The following is an 18,404-nucleotide window of genomic DNA, read 5'->3' as shown; positions in this document are numbered from 1 at the left end:
ATATGCGCTGCTGCTGGAGATTCTTACAGGTCCCTGACTGAGATGGGCGTGGAGGGGCTGTGTTGACCGGCCCCCTCATGAATTCGGCCGACTGCTAGGGGACCTATAGGACGATCTGACCTCTTATTTGGTAAGAGGTCGGATTGATTAAAACTATGTTTGCACACACAAATTGTAATAAAAATGTAATAAATATAAAGGGTCTAGGCACAGGATTAGGGGCAACATATTTGGTGGGGGTAATTTTTGGGGGTGACAGGTCCTCTTTAATTCTATAAATTTGGACTGCCCTGAGGTAGGACTAAGGTAGGTAGATTTTAACCTCAATTGGCACAATTCTCAGTCTTAATTGTTAATAAATTTGTTTACAACTGAGCTGGAGCCTTTGACACTAATTACTTTGTAAATGAACAATGAGAATCAATGGCCACCCCTAGATGGACATGTCCAGATACATGTGATATGTGTGATATTGAATGGAATTGCTATCATGAGAAACTTTAGAGGGGTTGTCCACTTTCAACAAATAATTGATATTGTTTGTTTAAGAAAACGTCATAAAATTTTCCAATATACTTTCTGTATCAATTCCTCACAGTTTTCTAGATCTCTGCTTGCTGTCCTTCTATAGAAAGCTTCTATGTTTACTGCCAGTGGACATAAATCTGACCATCTGACCATGGTCACACAGGTGCACGGCTCCTAATATAATACTGTCGGAGGTGTGGATATGTTTGATTATCTCGGTAGACATGCCACACTTTCATAGGCTCCATCTCTTACCTTCATTTCTGGCAGATACTGAGACTTCTCTACTAAACATCATTTTTTTCCTATCTTTCATAATCTATTATGAATATTTTAGAACATGGTTAATACTTAAGCAAATATATTTAGAAACTTTGGATTGTGCTCCTTTAATTCTTACTGCTCAAAGTCTTGATATTAGAGTCCTTGTTAAAACATACAAATTAATGGGAATTTGAAATGAGGAATCATAATTTATGTCATATAGTATGTAAACTGAGATAATTGGGTGCTGACTGCTGTGAATTAGAGACATAATTTAGGCAGAGTTTAATTATGAAGTGTTATCTGCGATCTGGACACAGTTTGAGCTGTTACGTTGAAGCTGAAATCTAGAGTGACTACAACATAAGAGGCTACAGCAGGTAAAGGGCCAATTAACCTACAGAACATGGAAATCATCACTTTGTGCCAGTGACTTTGAATTTTTACGCCCACACACAACCTAATCTGAAACAAATTATTAGAGCTGGAAAAGTTTTCTTCATTACTATATGCTTATGCACAAGCCTTTCTGGGTCACATGATGATATTTTACTACTATGGAGGGAAGGTGGGGTAGTAAAACCTAGTTTGGTTCAAATAGTTTGAAATATAGTCATTCCGAAAGGTTACCAATTGGCTAGCCAATTTCCTTACAATGTAGTTGGCTGTAGTGCAGACAACCATTTTGCCCTAGAAAAATATCAGTTTTCAATGGATCGCCCATTAAAACACTGAGGCTTTTCTTTGGTTATCGCCTTTTATCCCAGTCTTGCAATTTTTAGTTTTGTCATATTGTGAGCACTTTTAAAAGTATCTAGGTTAATAAACTCAGGTAGACAGCAGTTTTGTGAAAAACCAGTGCACAGTATTGTTATAACCGATCCAGCCGATAGCTGTGTGCACAAATTACAGACGGACATACTGCCACCTTCAATGACCCCCCCTGTTCTGGATACTGCAGTATGGCTGTTGTTGTGTACTTTATGTAGAGCACTTGATATGTTCAGTCTTTAAAAAATGTGACCTCGGAGGTTAATTGAACTTATGAGCTCAAGCGTATTTTGTCGTTCCAGAGATAAACGCGCGTTCATAGAATCTCTGGACATTGGTGGAATAAATATTTATACATATGAAACATTTTGATTAGCGCCATGGAGAACAATGTCTTCTCATTACCTGCTATTAAAACTCTTAAACCTCTTGTTAGAAGAATGAGCTGTATATAATTGATGTTAAGCCGCTCATTGAAGGAAATCATAGCCTCTGTTCCTGCGAAGTGCAGGCATCATTGAATTATTATACAAGCTTATTTGTACTATTGATAATACACGTTGTCAGTCAACGTGTCAGTGGCTGTCGGATTTACTGAATATGTTTATTAAAGCAGGTTAGTTTTTCCCCTTGTGAAATGGAGATTTAAAGTAAGAACCGCTTCTCATTCAATTCAAGCAATGTCATAGATTTTACCTATTAATTAAATAATTGGAAGCAAGCAACAAGATTTATTGGATCTGTATGGAGGTATTTACAGAAGAACTATTTATGTAACTAATAATCTGACTCTTATAGGTAGACTGTAACTATCTTGGTTATTTATAGAGGGACGGTTATTATCTCAATCATTTTTAGGGGGACTGTTACTATCTTGGTTATTTATAGGTGAACTATATAAATTACTTATAGAGGTTACTATTTAAAGGACATCAATCACCAGTCTCACTAACGGTGGACTAGTTCTACCTACAAGCTCTTGATGAATCGTTCTTCTCAAAACTTCTTTTTTTTATAACCCTGTACACCATGTTTTTGTTGATGTATTCTATCAAATAAGCTATCAATATACACTCACCGGCCACTTTATTAGGTACACCATGCTAGTAACGGGTTGGGCCCCCTTTTGCCTTCAGAACTGCCTCAATTCTTCGTGGCATAGATTCAACAAGGCGCTGGAAGCACTCCTCAGAGATTTTGGTCCATATTGACATGATGGCATCACACAGTTGCTGCAGATTTGTCGGTTGCACATCCATGATGCGAATCTCCCGTTCCACCACATCCCAAAGATGCTCTATTGGATTGAGATCTGGTGACTGTGGAGACCATTTGAGTACAGTGAACTCATTGTCATGTTCAAGAAACCAGTCTGAGATGATTCCAGCTTTATGACATGGCGCATTATCCTGCTGAAAGTAGCCTTCAGGTGTTGGGTACATTGTGGTCATAAAGGGGTGGACATGGTCAGCAACAATACTCAGGTAGGCTGTGGCGTTGCAACGATGCTCAATTGGTACCAAGGGGCCCAAAGAGTGCCAAGAAAATATATCCCACACCATGACACCACCACCACCTGCCTGAACCGTTGATACAAGGCAGGATGGATCCATGCTTTCATGTTGTTGACGCCAAATTCTGACCCTACCATCCGAATGTCGCAGCAGAAATCGAAACTCATCAGACCAGGCAACGTTTTTCCAATCTTCTACTGTCCAATTTCGATGAGCTTGTGCAAATTGCAGCCTCAGTTTCCTGTTTTTAGCTGAAAAGAGTGGCACCCGGTGTGGTCTTCTGCTGCTGTAGCCCATCTGCCTCAAAGTACTGTGCGTTCAGAGATGCTCTTCTGCCTACCTTGGTTGTAACAGGTGGTGATTTGAGTCACTGTTGCCTTTCTATCAGCTGGAACCAGTCTGCCCATTCTCCTCTGACCTCTGGCATCAACAAGGCATTTCCGCCCACAGAACTGCCGCTCACTGGATGTTTTTTTCTTTTTCGGACCATTCTCTGTAAACCCTAGAATGGTTGTGCGTGAAAATCTCAGTAGATCAGCAGTTTCTGAAATACTCAGACCAGCCCTTCTGGCACCAACTACCATGCCATGTTCAAAGGCCCCAAATCACCTTTCTTCCCCATACTGATGCTCGGTTTGAACTGCAGGAGATTGTCTTGACCATGTCTACATGCCTAAATTCACTGAGTTGCCACCATGTGATTGGCTGATTAGAAATTAAGTGTTAACGAGCAGTTGGACAGGTGTACCTAATAAAACGGCGGTGAGTGTAATTCCATTTTGTTTGAGGCTCTCCCACTTATGTCACCAGAGCATCTCTGATCCCTTGTCGATCCCTCATAATTTATTACTTACCTACTGCCCTTACATACCCATTAAGCGTGCAGAGAGCAGGTGATGTTGGAGACCAGGTGGAACCAGGTGTGGCTGGATGAGTAATGGGGCAGTGAATAAATTATAAGATGAGGCCTCAGAGGAGCTCTGGTGGCATAAGCCCCGAAGACTGACAAGCATCATTTTTATAACACTATATTGCAGAAATCGCAGTGTACACGGTAATAAAAAAAAGGAGGTTTTGAGAAGAATGATTTATCAGGAGCTTCTAAGTAGGACTAGACAACCATCAGTGAAACTGCAATATTGTTTATTAGAGGGTTATTCTGGTAAAATTAAGGATTGTTGGTCAGTGGTGTCATAGGAACACTAAGATAAACATGGTTTCTTTTGAACAGGCCATAATGCTTGGCTTTCTCTGAATGGCAGGTAGAAAGTGAATTTGTTCTCGACACATATGCTTGACTTTCCACCGAATTCAAACTGTGACCTCAAAGCCTCGCACATGTTTGTGTATTCCTGTGCTTACGTTATCATGGTGTATATTATACTTGTACTGTGACTTCATGTGTCCAAGATTTAAAATACTGAAAACGACACTGTATATGAATAGAAAGAAGCATATGCACTACACCCCTGTTCATTAAAACACAAAGTTCCAGTTCACCGCAACCGTCCGGTGCATGGAGTGGCCTGAGGCTTCACAGGTGAAGGTGCAACAAAAAAAGGGGATCCTTTCTTGAAACTAATCCTTGGAGGGCTAGTTACCTTTTTTTTGTTGTTCCTTCAAATAGATCCTTGTAAACTTTTCTCTGTGTTCATACAGCAAAAATATTAGATTTATTTTATAAACAAAGAAGAATAATAGTCCAGATTATCCCACAATGTTCCACGAACCAGCCTACTCCTTACAAATAAAAATAAAATGTGAAGTTTAAAAACCCGATTCATCTGTTGTCCTGATGTCACGCACACATCGATGACACATATGAAGAGACACAAGCATGTGCGGTAGTATTTATTGCTTTGTCTGCAAAACCACTTCTCATTAAAATAGATCCTCAGAAACTTTATCTCCGTCTTCATGCAGCAAAAATTATAGATTTTTTTCTTATCAACATTCTTATGAAGAATAGGAGTTTAGGTTTTCCTGCAATGTTCCACAAACCAAGCCGCTCCTTAGAATTAAAAATAAAATGTGAAGTTTGAAACCCGATTCATGCGTGTTTAGTTGCCAATTTTTGTAAAACTCAATCTGGAGACTTTTGAGCTTCTTTTCAAAATTTAGTTCAGTATTGGGTTGTGGCGGCTTTGAGGATCTGATAGCTTGGGAAAAGCACAGAGAGATTTCCCAAAATAGTGGGAATAACTTTATACAAGTCTGCAGTTCAAAGATGTCAGTGTTCCTTTGTGCTTGGACTTCTTTTGATAAATTATGAGCCAGTAAGGAAGCGGATTAAAACCTGAATAGTGTGATAAACCATATGCCAAATGTTTCCTTTTTTCTTTTATTTCATTATTTTTTTTTTTTACTTGCAAGGTGCCGAACAGCTACAAGATTTGATCGAACTGTCATCTCACTGGCCAGAATATTTCCATACATGTCTCTATCAATAAATATTTTTCTCTCCTTTCAGCTTGTAAACATGAATATTTCTTGTGGTGTTTACATCATTCATAATTGTCACCAGCACTTTTATCATTATTGTGCTCGACTTACATTTAAGCAGTCAATTAGTTTTACATTTTTATTGATTAAGCGTCTGCGTTTTACATTGTACTCGTTTAAGCATCCATTAAATCGACTCTGAAGGTAAAATTAAAGGATTAGGGCCAAAGCTGCTGTTACAGTTATAGATGTTGGTCTTTGTTTATGAAGATGTCTATTGGTGGGATTAATTGTAGTCACATGTCCACATGTCTCTGTGCGCTACTGTAAAAAACAGTAAACTTATTTTCATGGGAAAACATATCGGATGTTGCAGAATAACAAACATCATTGAACCCATATATTGCAAAATTTTTCTGGTGGACTAACCACACGTCATCCAGGACGTGCAGTGATACAGTGAGTGGACTCTTACTCAGACACAGAAGCTTTAGTGCGCCCCCAAAGTGTCCCTTCACAATATGCGAAGACCAGTTTAATAAATGAGACATTACAGTTAGTGGCCTGTTACACATTTTGCATTGGGGTCCAGCAGCTAAAAGTTATTTCCCTGGTTCCTCCTATTTGTACAACAAAGAAGAACAAAGAAAACTCATGCCGATGATACTTGAGGTCATTTTATAAGAACCACTGAGAAAAAATAGACATGTCTTAATGTTTCAGATAACAAAAACCATTCATCAAGCTCATAAATATTATATAAAGTTTGGATATTTACATGAACCTAAACTTGGGTTCCTGGATTCCCTGGTATAACAACATCTAGAGGACTTAATCTAGAGCAGTGATGGTGAACCTTTTAGAGGCCAAGTGCCCAAACGACAATGAGTACCCATTTCTTTATTGCAAAGTACCAACATGGCAATTTCAGTAGTAACTTATAGCTCCCTTCTCTGTCAGAGCTTTAAATCGTATCAGTGTCCTGATGACAGTGATACAGTAGAAATAAATTCTTTGTATCATTAGCTTTCCTCCAGGGCCTGGATCCGTAGCTCTAATGGTCACCCAGCTGTGTCCACACCTTCTCTCTCCTCCAGTAGTCCAGTAGGGCTAGGGAGACAGCCTGGGTGCCCACAGAGATTTCTCTGATTACCACCTATGGCACCCGTTCCATAGGTTCACCGCCACTGATCTAGAGGATACATAAGGGCCACTATATGGTACCCAGTGTATAAATGTATCTGTTGACAAAACTCAACCTCTCTTAGGCTACATTCACATGATGTGTGCCCACCGTGCCACAGCACGGCAGGCACATGGCGGTGCCCAGGAGAGGAGGAGGGGGTAAGCGCTGTTCACTCTTACCTCTCTCCATAGTGATATATGGCGCACAGCGCCGTATTCTGGGGTAAGAGAGGACATGTTCTCCGTACGGCACTGTGCGGCCATTGCCGTCTATGGGGGACATATATACGGCGTATATAAGTCAGCCGTATATATATGCCCCCCATATGGCCATGTGGATATTGCCTCAGGCATATTCACAAATGGTGAGAAGTCGGAGCAGTTTGACATAGTTTTTAAGTTACTTTACTCCTCACCCGGAAGCAAATTTGATGTTTTTGGGTAAGAAGAAGCAGCACTCGAAGATTTATTTGTCTTAGAATTCATATTTCCCTGTCAGCCATTGAAGACAAACATTGAATGTTACCCTTTGTTTTTATCATTTGTTTTCATAACCTCGGTAAGGTGATGAATTACAGGCGTCTGTCAGCCTTTTTTAATAACTGGATTTTGCAAGTAAACAAATATATTGAGGGACTTATATTAGATATAAACAATATTTCAACAAGCAATAAAGAGTTCTAAATTCTTCTGTGCAATTTTTTAATTCTCCTTTTTTACCTTTCCTTGTAAATGTAGAAAAACTCATGGAGTCTGAAGAAAAGGTTTGTCAACTTCATTACAGGAACTAACCATCAGCAAACATTTTTCCGATTTCTTCGGGATAGAAGGAAACAGCTTCCTGCTTATATTTTGCATGTCTTTGGCAATAAAATACATAGTTAGTAAACAATTGGTAAGGAGCTGAGGATCGACTAGTTGATAAATAAGCAAACAGCCTCCGTCGTCTAATCTCATCATTTCTCTGGGTATAACAGGAATAACCTCTACTACTTGCGTCTACTACCACCTCCATTTTAGTTTAGTCATGTCATGTACAAATTAAAAAAAAAACTATATCTCATTAGAGAAAAGTTTGCAATTTATTTGGGATACTAAAAGACTCAAGGGTCCTAAGGAACTAGTGGATTATTGTCCCAAATTGACCCAAATAAAAAAAACAAACACTCATACTTTCAAGAGTCTGGAGCCCTAAAGGCCTTCACAGTCATTAAGTGATGCCAACATTGTACACTCAGAGATGAGTCCAATGTACATTATCTCTAGGTAAGCATTAAAATGTGTTTCTTTTAAAGCAACTACAGATGAAAGCTGTTGTTGATTTAGTGTCCCATAATTCATAATTTTTCTTTAAAAGGGTTTGCCAATGAAAGAAAATTCTAAAATTTTAATCCCCTAGTGATGTTTACACCATTAAGATCATTTTTAACCTTTTACTTTACAATTTTACTCAGTTTTATTGCTGGTTTAGCTCCTATCACTCCCTAGGCTGGTGAGTGTAAAATTCCAGACACCTTCCAGACACATTGGGACACATTTACTAAGGGTCCACGGACCGTGATTCCGTCTGGTTTTGTCGAATATTTCCGTTTTGTGACGAATTGCCCCGGGTTCTTGGCGCACGCAATCGGATTGTGGCACATTGGCGCCGGCTTGCTCTCGACAGAAATCAGGGAGCGTGGCCGTTGGACAACCCGACGGATTCGGAAAAAACGCGGAAGAATAAAGTGAACTCCGGCAGACCTTGGCGCGGAAGCAACACCTGCAGGAAATAGGACACACAGCCTTAGTGAATCGCACCGGACCAAAATCCTTGTCGGACAATGTACCATGGGATCGCGACAAGACCGGGTATGTAAATCAGCCCCATTATGATCCATCTAGTGCTGTGTGCTGACAATGTAGCTACATTATCAGGGTACAGGTTTATATACACTTTAATTTACCTTCTGAACAGTATTATAGTATCTGACACATAAAAAGAGAGATGAGACAGAGATAAGAGATGATGAGATCCATTTAATGCCTATTATAGACAATGACACTCTCCGGGTCTGCTACATCTCAGCTACACACACTATCAGATCTATTGTGCTTCCCTCCCCAGTAGCTTGTAGCTCTTCTCTACTGCTGTTGTTTGCCGGCAGGAAGTCAGTGTCTGTGTATAGATGTCAGCTTCATCCTGGAATGCAAGGGGAGGGGCCGCTACAGAGAGCAGCTCAGCTCGACAGCGTCAGAGAGAAAAGCAAGATGGCTGCGGGCCCTAAAGTCAGAAGACACAGGGTCGGCAACTGAAATGTACTGTACACCAAGACTAATAGAGACAAGCTTGACTTATATCTGTGAATTGCCTTATTTTTATAAATAACAGTGAATTAGAGAATGTATTATTTTGTTATTCTGAGTATATTTAAGAAACTTGTCTTTGTGGGAATACCCCTTTAAGTGCCTGAGTTTTTCAGTGTTTCCTATGCACATGTTTGCGATTTGAGCATCAATGACAGAGCGTGCTGTTTGCAGAAAGTCACATTTACAGTCAGAAACATGAACTTGCTTTAATACATTTTTCATATACTAGAGGAATAAATAAATGCAGTAATAAGTAATGTCTGGTTATTGATTTTATACATGACAATTATCAAGTAGAGCACACAACAGGGTCAATGCTGCGGAGACCCCTGGGATGAAAACCAACATTTTGTTGATTGAATGCTGTGGTCAATCTGTGCTGACTGAGCATCCGGCTTAATCTAGGTGATATCATGGAAGGAAATGGTGTCCACCGCCCCGCAGAGTAGAGTGATCCTACGTTCTGTATTTAGAAGCAGAAAGTCTACTAAGTGAATGTTTGATGGATTGAGATATCAGGCACTAATGGGCGAATGCAAACAATTGCTATAGATGAATGGTCGCACTTCCAAGAAACCTGTTGATAAGTCCTGTTTGATTCTGTGTTAATCATAGACTCAGAAAAAAAAATTGTTTGTGCCTCATTAATGTAATCCATTTACAATGGTAAATCGAAATGCAGCCACTGAGGATATCAAGGCACTAAAGTAATTAACAGGCAGCTTAAAACTGCTACCGTTCAAAGTGCATTTTGCCTTCTATCCCCGACTGAAAATGGCTGCTAATGACAAATGGAGATGCCTGAATTATGCACATTTGTCTGAGGCTGATACAATGACCCATTGTAATTACAGGGACCGGACGGCCATACATCTTGCTCTTCTAAGTTTTAGTTTAGAGGCTAAAAGCATGCCACAATCGCTCTAGTCTGTGAATCAGACCACACATTGGCGGGCACCGCTTTATTATGATGGATGAGAAGATTTAACAAGTTGGTTACTTGGCACGGAGCCTTCCTGATCAGTCACAAGTTGCACAAAAATCAATGATGGCGGACACTTCATATAACTACTTTACTGTATTTTTCCATGTCTAATTGCATTATATTAGTGTCTTGTATTACATGAAGGCCACAGCAATATAGACATAATAGATCACATTTACTAAGAACACTGCAGTGTGTACTATGTGCAGTTTGCCTGTGTAGAGTATAGGGGGCGCCAGATTCATTATTTCTGGCGCCTGTTCTTCATGAATCTTGCTTTCCCTGCACTGCTCCACTGTTTTTGGTGCACCTTTAACATGGGTTGTTCGACACACTCCTGTCAGACTTTAGTCCGATAGAGCTCCAGAACGCTTCCTAATTTGTGTTTCATAATGCCTAGTGCAGCTGTACCACAAAAGTTTCACCTGTGACATATATGTGATTCGGACACTTCTTCAATACCTGTGCAAGCACTTTGCACTAAAAAGAACGTGCAAAGTCCAACAGAAAACTGCCATGCGCCAATCTTCCAAGCTTTAATATGATAATGAGCTGAGAAAAGTAACTTTTTGTCTGAGATGAATCACTTTTAGAGGCTGAAAGAGAATTGACACTTCAGATGTCCATATCTTAGGTACCTGGATTACCTACTTTGTTATCATAACAAATGTAACAATCTCATCATTCAAAATACAGAAGACGAGTTACAGGCAATTATGTACATAGATGGGAATTGAAGCTACAGATAAAATGACACTTTCTATGCCTTTAACTGAATGTTTCTCCAGTTCTCTAACTCACAGAACCACAAACCTGTACAAAGAGGTAGCCATTTTGTTATTTCCTTATAAATACTGCTACTTCTGACTTATGTTGACAAGAAAATGGACAAAGTGTTATTAAATGTTTGTCTTTTACATTAAATAATATTTCCCTATTGGTTCAGCTTATTACATCTCCAAACTAATTCTTTTTTGTATTTCTTTCTAGTATTTTATTTTCTTGCTGCAAATCCCCCCGGAGTAGCGATGGCACTTTATCAGTGATATGATCTACTGCCAGCTTCTACTTCTAGACATTACTCCATAAACACTATTTCCACCCACTAGTCATAAAGATGAGCAGATGTCATATTTCTAATTAATTATGTTTTATTCACTTCCACATACAATATATTTTCAATGTGTTTTTGCAAATATAGAGATTAGTTGTCAATGTTACATTAGCTCCTCAGATACTTGGGGTAGAATCTTATTATCAAGTTCAATCTGTGACAAAACTAACAGAGAATTTGATGGAGATACATTTTTATATCTTGAAAAAAATAACTAGTGATGATCGGTCCGATCAATGTTCCACAGCCAGAAGTTGGGGTTCAGATTTTTGGGTTCGGAGTTCGTCCCCCCCCCCACCTCCAGTTATAACCAAGGTCTATGTGGGCATCGCTGGGAGGGACGTTTAAAGGGAAATTGGTGGCTTTGCCAGTTTCATTTAAAGGATAACACCTGCGGCTGTGTCAGCACCAATATCTACTGTGTTTAAAGAAAATATATAATGGGAAATCAGTCCTCCAAAGTAAAAATACCTTCTTGAAGAGCTTCTACAGAGCAAACCAGTTAGGAATTTATTATCTGTGTACCCGACGTCTGCACTACCGAAAAACCATTAAAAAAGTTATACTAATCAGTCTGGAGTGCTTTGGAGGGCGTTAGCAGAGCCCCTCCAGGCTATGGCTCCAGGGTATAATCAACACCCCCGGGGTACTTCAGTGATGTTTATGTCACTCTCGTTAGCTCCCACACAGTCAACCTGTACAGCACTACAGTTTGTGATGAAGCTGTCAGATGGACTGCGCAGGAGTGGGAGCTGACAAGAGTGATGTCAACATCAGCAGGCAGTACTAATGGACTGCACGTCACTCCATTTGGTGTGAAAGAGGGTGCTCATGTAGGATACCAGTCCGTTAAGTATAATAATAAAAAACACTTGACACTCCATTTGATGATGCAAAAACACAGAATTTTACTGGTGTACAAAGTATGACAATCCAAATTCATGTAATGTTTCGGTCTTCTTCATACACGGATTGCAAGGTATGGAAGAGGATGATGATAAGCCGCTGTGCGGCAGCAAGTACTGCTTAGGAGAAAAGCCAAATAAGGAATAAGGAAAACATTGACTCTTTTACCTTGTAAGGCAGCTCCCATGAAGCATGACTTTCAGGAAGCCTAATGACATGATGGCAAAACCAGTGTATCTATTCCAGAAGGAACAGATTACCAACTGTAGGCAAACACTGTTTCAATGCCTTTGCAACTCTTCAGTACAGTGTAGGGAACCGGTTTAGCTAAGTGAGAGGCTTTTGACTAGATTGCGGAAATAAGAGGACTGTGTATGGTAAATACTTTGGAATACAATGATATTCTTAAGCCCCTTCCACACTTGCTTTGCAGATCACATCAGAGTCTGATCAGGGTGCGATCAGGGTTTGGTCAGTGAAAAACTGACATTTTTTATAAGAGTTCAATCAGTTTTCGGTCAGCGTTTGTTCAGTGTCTTAGTTTTTCACATGCGTGGTGTTTTCAATGCATTTTCAATGCGTTTTTCATGCACAGATAACACGTGTGAGAAGGACTCAGGACTGAGCTCTATCTTTTCTACGACAATCGACCAGTTAAAAAAATGAACCATATAAATCTATGGAGATGCATCAAAAACGCTTTGCACTCTGAGAAACATGCAAGTCCAATGCGAGTGCAATGCGTTTTTGATGCATCTCCATATACTTATATGGTTTGTTTTTCACGCGATTTAAGTGCAATGCAAGTTCTGCACATCAAAAGCACGCGCAGATCATGCGCATGAAAAACGCAAGCATGAAAAGGGCCTAAGTGTTATGATAAATGACAAAAACAGCTTTCCTACACTCAGCAGCTTTACATCCGTATGTCAAGGGTTACTCCTACATCATTAAAATATCCAAAGCTAAAATCAATCATTAAGTGATTGCGACGTAGAACTTTTTCTAATTGTTAATTTATATCTTCAGATTAGGGCATAAAAATGATAAAAGATTTTTGTTTTTCTTTTCATGAGTGAAAAATGAATTTTTTAAAGCTCTGCAAAAGAGAGTTGGCTGGATTCACACGCCTGTCAGATTATGACATGACACTGGTTTAAACGAACGAGACAAGCGAAGTGATAAACGTCAGATGTAGTGGATAATAGGAACTCTGGCTACTGCATAGGACGGGGAGCTGTCACTCAGGATCCCGCCTGTGGATTACTTTCCATATTGATAGAGATGTTGATATTTTATCTTAGATAATCAGAAGCCCCCGGTGGACATGGCAAGAGCCACGGACTGGATGGAGGATGTGAGTGTGAATTAGTTAAGGAGAGATGGAAAAGCCAGTCTTGGGGCGACTGCGCAAAATTACACGGCAGACGACGGAGAAGACCGTGCCGCTTTGCTATGTTAAGCAAATATAGGCGTGTGCATCTTCCATTATGAGCACCGTATGACCCAATGCAGCCAAAGATTGATGCTGTCACCAGGCGGATGCACGACTGTCTTCCCTCTGATACATTAACATAAAGTTTTCTTTAACAAAACAGATAACGTCTAGCAGGATTATATAGTTGATTAAAGTAATACAAATGAAGAAGATGAATATATCTCCTCTGTATTTCCACCATGTACTGTATGGTTTTTATGCAGCACACGGGCAGAATGGTTTAAAGGATTACACCGCACACTGGAGCAATGCAGATTGAACTTCCTATTTCCCAGGATGGTTTATTAGGAATTTCCATTTAAGAACATTGGCAAACAATAAAGATATATCCGGCTTGGTATTATTTATTCTGAGACACTTTAGAGTAAGCACCTAAGGAACACTTATAAGTTGCACAAATGTTATATATTGTGAATAGGCAAAATGTCTCTTCTGCAGTGTCTCATGGATTTCATTTTCAAATTCAATTTCTTTCTACATTCTGGGCTCCTTTGAGCAATAAACTTGACTTTATCTATCTCCCGATCATCTCTCTCACAATCCCATATTTTATAATCTATCTAGTTATCTCATATCTATCATCTATGTATCTATCTATTTATCTATAGTATAAAGCAAGCGGGCAGCACTCCGTTGTAGATAAAAGTAAAAAAGTGTCTTTATTCCATAGTGAGCAACTGTGACAGCGACGTTTCGGCTCTGCAAGAGCCTTTCTCAAGCCATTCAAACAGTGAAATGGTGGCCATATTTAAATACAACAGGTGATCACATGACAAATTGGGATACTCCCACCATTTTTGTATAACTGTGATATAATGCATATTACATAGTCAAATTACATATCGTGAACATTAAACATAGTGCACAATGTAAAATACATGTATATGTATGTGATAGACATTAAAATTGTGTTATATATAACAAACAGCTTTATTAGTGACACAGATTAGTCCAGCCATTGGTCTTGTCTGTGTAAAGGTGCTCAAGTGCTTCTGTGTTGACAGCAATGCTTCCCAGTTGTTTCCACGTGTCGACCTTCCCTGATCAGCAACAATGTACTCCGATACATGTAAAAAAAATTTCTTTGAAAAAATTTTTTTGAAAAAAAATTTTTTTTGAAAAAAGGAAAAAAGGAAGAAAAATGCTACATGGAACGCAAGCTGAGCGCCAAAATGTGCGCATAAAAAATATGTCGCACGGTGGGACACACACTATGCGCCTGGTTCTGCGCATGTGTATTATGCCCCAGCAAGAGCGTCTGGTGCTATGGAAACCAAAAATGAAAATTTATCAGATAAAGCATAGATAATTCTGAATGCAATATTCATGCAATTTACATAAAGGAAAAGTCCACGATGTGTCAGCCATAAATCAGGACCAATTGGCTGTGATAACAACCATGTTGGATGCACGTTGATATTGATTCACCAACGATTGTATAACTCGCAAATATAAGGGACGACCTTGCTGAATATACCCCTAATAATAAACGGGGCAGACGGCATCATCAATCCCCTAAGTTTTTGACTGTACTTGTATAAAAGACAGTGTGGTCCCTGGCTAGACACACCAACCGTAACCTATGAAAGAACAACAATATACAAAATATAAGGGAATGGATGGAAATACGTTTACCATAGCACTTGACAATTGCATGAACGGCGCATCAATTTGCGCTCTTGAAGCACCAAATGACAAAAGAATATTTTGGGAGTTGTGTAGGGAGGCTTCCACGAGGAGACATCTGGGATAGGCTCATATTCTAAAAGAAAAAAAAGACATATAATGTCAAAATTATTATATCACAGAAAGTTACTCATTGCTACTCTGATGATGGACTATACAAATGTATCGGAGTACATTGTTGCTGATCAGGGAAGGTCGACACGTGGAAACAACTGGGAAGCATTGCTGTCAACACAGAAGCACTTGAGCACCTTTACACAGACAAGACCAATGGCTGGACTAATCTGTGTCACTAATAAAGCTGTTTGTTATATATAACACAATTTTAATGTCTATCACATACATATACATGTATTTTACATTGTGCACTATGTTTAATGTTCACGATATGTAATTTGACTATGTAATATGCATTATATCACAGTTATACAAAAATGGTGGGAGTATCCCAATTTGTCATGTGATCACCTGTTGTATTTAAATATGGCCACCATTTCACTGTTTGAATGGCTTGAGAAAGGCTCTTGCAGAGCCGAAACGTCGCTGTCACAGTTGCTCACTATGGAATAAAGACACTTTTTTACTTTTATCTACAACGGAGTGCTGCCCGCTTTCTTTATACTATTACTGGAGGACCTGAGGCCCGGTCCTAGGTTGCCTGCACCCAATTTTCTTTTTCTCTGAAGGTTTGTGCTGCTTGGACTTTCTTTTTGTATCTATTTATCTATCTATCAATCAGTTTATCATTTTGTCTAATCATCTATCTGTTTATTTATCTTATGGTCTTATATCTATGGGCCACATGTATCACTAGTTTTTTTCTGTTATTTTTGCGCCTTTTCGTACTGGCACACTGTTTTTGCGCCATTTTTGCGTTTAAACGCCAAACTAGCCGCACAGCAAAAATAACAAGCTTTCCCTCATTTATCCTAGCAATCCAGATGTTTTGCTGCGTCTAATGATATTTTCATCATTAGCAAGTTGTTCATTTAGGCGCAAAAACGGGGGCAAAAACACTCCAGCCCGAAGGTGGCATAAACTGAGAAGTAGGCACTGAGCCCCTTTACAGAACAGCTCATTTCTAGCAGCAGAGCTTAGCCAGACACTAGAACAGATAATACAGTCATTAGATACACTGCAGACAGGAGCTGCAGACTCTATTTACAGTTCATCACCTTCTATTTACAAAACAATCTGCAGAATACTCAGCTCAGAGAGAAGTTTGCAGAATTTTGCAAATAGTACAGACATGTGTCCCCTGTGTAGCAGGATGATCACACTGGTGTCTGAGGGGGATACTGTGCAGAATTACAAGGGTGCAGCAGGGGGATCAGCACTGGGGGATCCCCTCCAGGAGAATCCAATGCTGAGGAGATCACAGGGTGCAGGGTGTCACACACCTGGGTGCTGCTGTGAGTGTTATCTTCTTTCTGGGATGTGGGAGAAGCAGAGAGGAGCTTGTAGCAGGATCTCATGTAAGTGACCGTATCTAACATTACGCCAAAACTGCGCTAAATTGTGCCTAAACTGAGTTAAAGTAAAGTGATTAATAAGAGGCAGAAAACTACCTTATCACAGATGGTTGTAGCTTATGATAATACTGGCAAAACAGTGCGCCAGAATTTAGTCGCAACTACTACACTTAGGCGCACAAAAGTGATAAATGTGGCCATATGTATTTATTTATTTGTCTATATATCTATCTAGTCTACCTTTTTATTGATTACTTTTAGATTTTATCTATCTTTTATCTGGCTATATCTATTGATTATCTATCATTTTATCCATCTATCTTTCTTATAACTATCTATCATCTATATGTTGATCTCATAGACAGTTCAAGACAAAGTTAGTTCTCCTTATCCAATTGCAGGGTTCCTCAGGGTCTGTAAGCAGGATCCTGATATTGGATTCACTCTTATTAGGGCGGTATATCTGATTTAGGCAGGGTAAGTTTGCCCAGTCTGACAGCTTGTGTTGGTAGTGGTTGCACTGTTTTCTGGACAGGTTTCTGACAATATCCATCTATCTAAGTGTCTATTGGCTACCTATCTATTTATCAATCTATGGATCAATCAAATATCTATCTATTTATAGGTTTTTTTTTAAATCTATCTATCTATCTATCTATCTATCTATCTATCTTCCTATGTATTTATCTCTCTATCTATTTAACTTTCAAACTATCTCATACCTATCTATCTAGTCATATAAAGAATATGTCGATGTATATATATATAAGCGTTGTATGAAGAGCATCCATCACAGTGATGTTTGTATGTGGCTCCTGTATCTTAATGCACTGATATTGTGTTCTGATTACATTAATAATTGAGATCTGACCACTTTGTCCTGGTGACCTTGAAGGTCCTGTAAATATCCAGACCCATCATTCTGCATCTGCAGTACCTTTCTCCGGAATAGTGTGCACTATTGTTTTGTATCTTTTAATCACCATCTTCTTTATAGTAATAATAATAGTGCCCTGTTACATTGTGACAAGGGGCTATCATAGTAACAGCCAATTCTCTCTCCTGCTCTTCTCCTGTCACGTTGATCCTTTTTATGTCTTGCATTGACCGTGCCTTGCTTGTTTGCTGTTTTGGTCTCTCTTGACACCTGAGAGACATTCTTAAATTCTTTAAGTGTCTAACATGAGAAAGAATGCAGCCCAAAGCCGGCAAAGTGCCTGCGACAAAAGGATCTACTTGACCGTAACACATGCATCTTACTCCAAACCACACATGTGATGCTTGAGAAAGTTTAGCATGGAAAGAAATGTGTATTTCACAGGTTTTTTATGGAAAAAGAGCTAATATTTTTCTTTTATCTTGTCCCTTCACAGGACAGAGCTTCACCTTGAGGCAGCTGGGCATCTGTGAACCTGCATCTCGTCGAGGGTTGGCATTCTGTGCAGACATGGGGCTTCCACATAGAGGTTACTCTATCAGTGCCGGTTCAGACGCAGAGACTGAAAATGAAGGAGTCATGTCTCCAGAGCATGCAATGAGACTTTGGGGAAGGGGGGTGAAATCCGGGCGCAGCTCCTGTCTCTCCAGTCGTTCCAACTCGGCTTTGACGCTGACCGACACCGAGCACGAGAACAAGTCTGACAGCGAAACTGGTAAGTCAGCCATATATTTAATGGTGTATATATCTGTA

At 39.5% G+C, this 18,404-nt stretch overlaps 1 protein-coding gene across 16 annotated transcripts in view; it reads left to right on the top strand.

Moving 5' to 3' along the window:
* TENM3 (teneurin transmembrane protein 3) overlaps nt 1-18,404 on the top strand; it is a 1,383,253-nt gene that overhangs the window by 790,679 nt on the left and 574,170 nt on the right. For all 16 annotated transcript variants that reach the window (XM_072123399.1, XM_072123501.1, XM_072123484.1 and 13 more), the window contains one exon: nt 18,088-18,366. In XM_072123399.1, coding sequence (XP_071979500.1) covers nt 18,088-18,366 — 279 coding nt within the window. The remainder of the gene's footprint in view (nt 1-18,087; nt 18,367-18,404) is intronic.

The sequence above is a fragment of the Engystomops pustulosus genome, chromosome 1 (genome assembly GCF_040894005.1).
Source record: "Engystomops pustulosus chromosome 1, aEngPut4.maternal, whole genome shotgun sequence".
NCBI lineage: Eukaryota > Metazoa > Chordata > Amphibia > Anura > Leptodactylidae > Engystomops > Engystomops pustulosus.
This window is presented reverse-complemented; position numbering and strand designations above follow the sequence as displayed.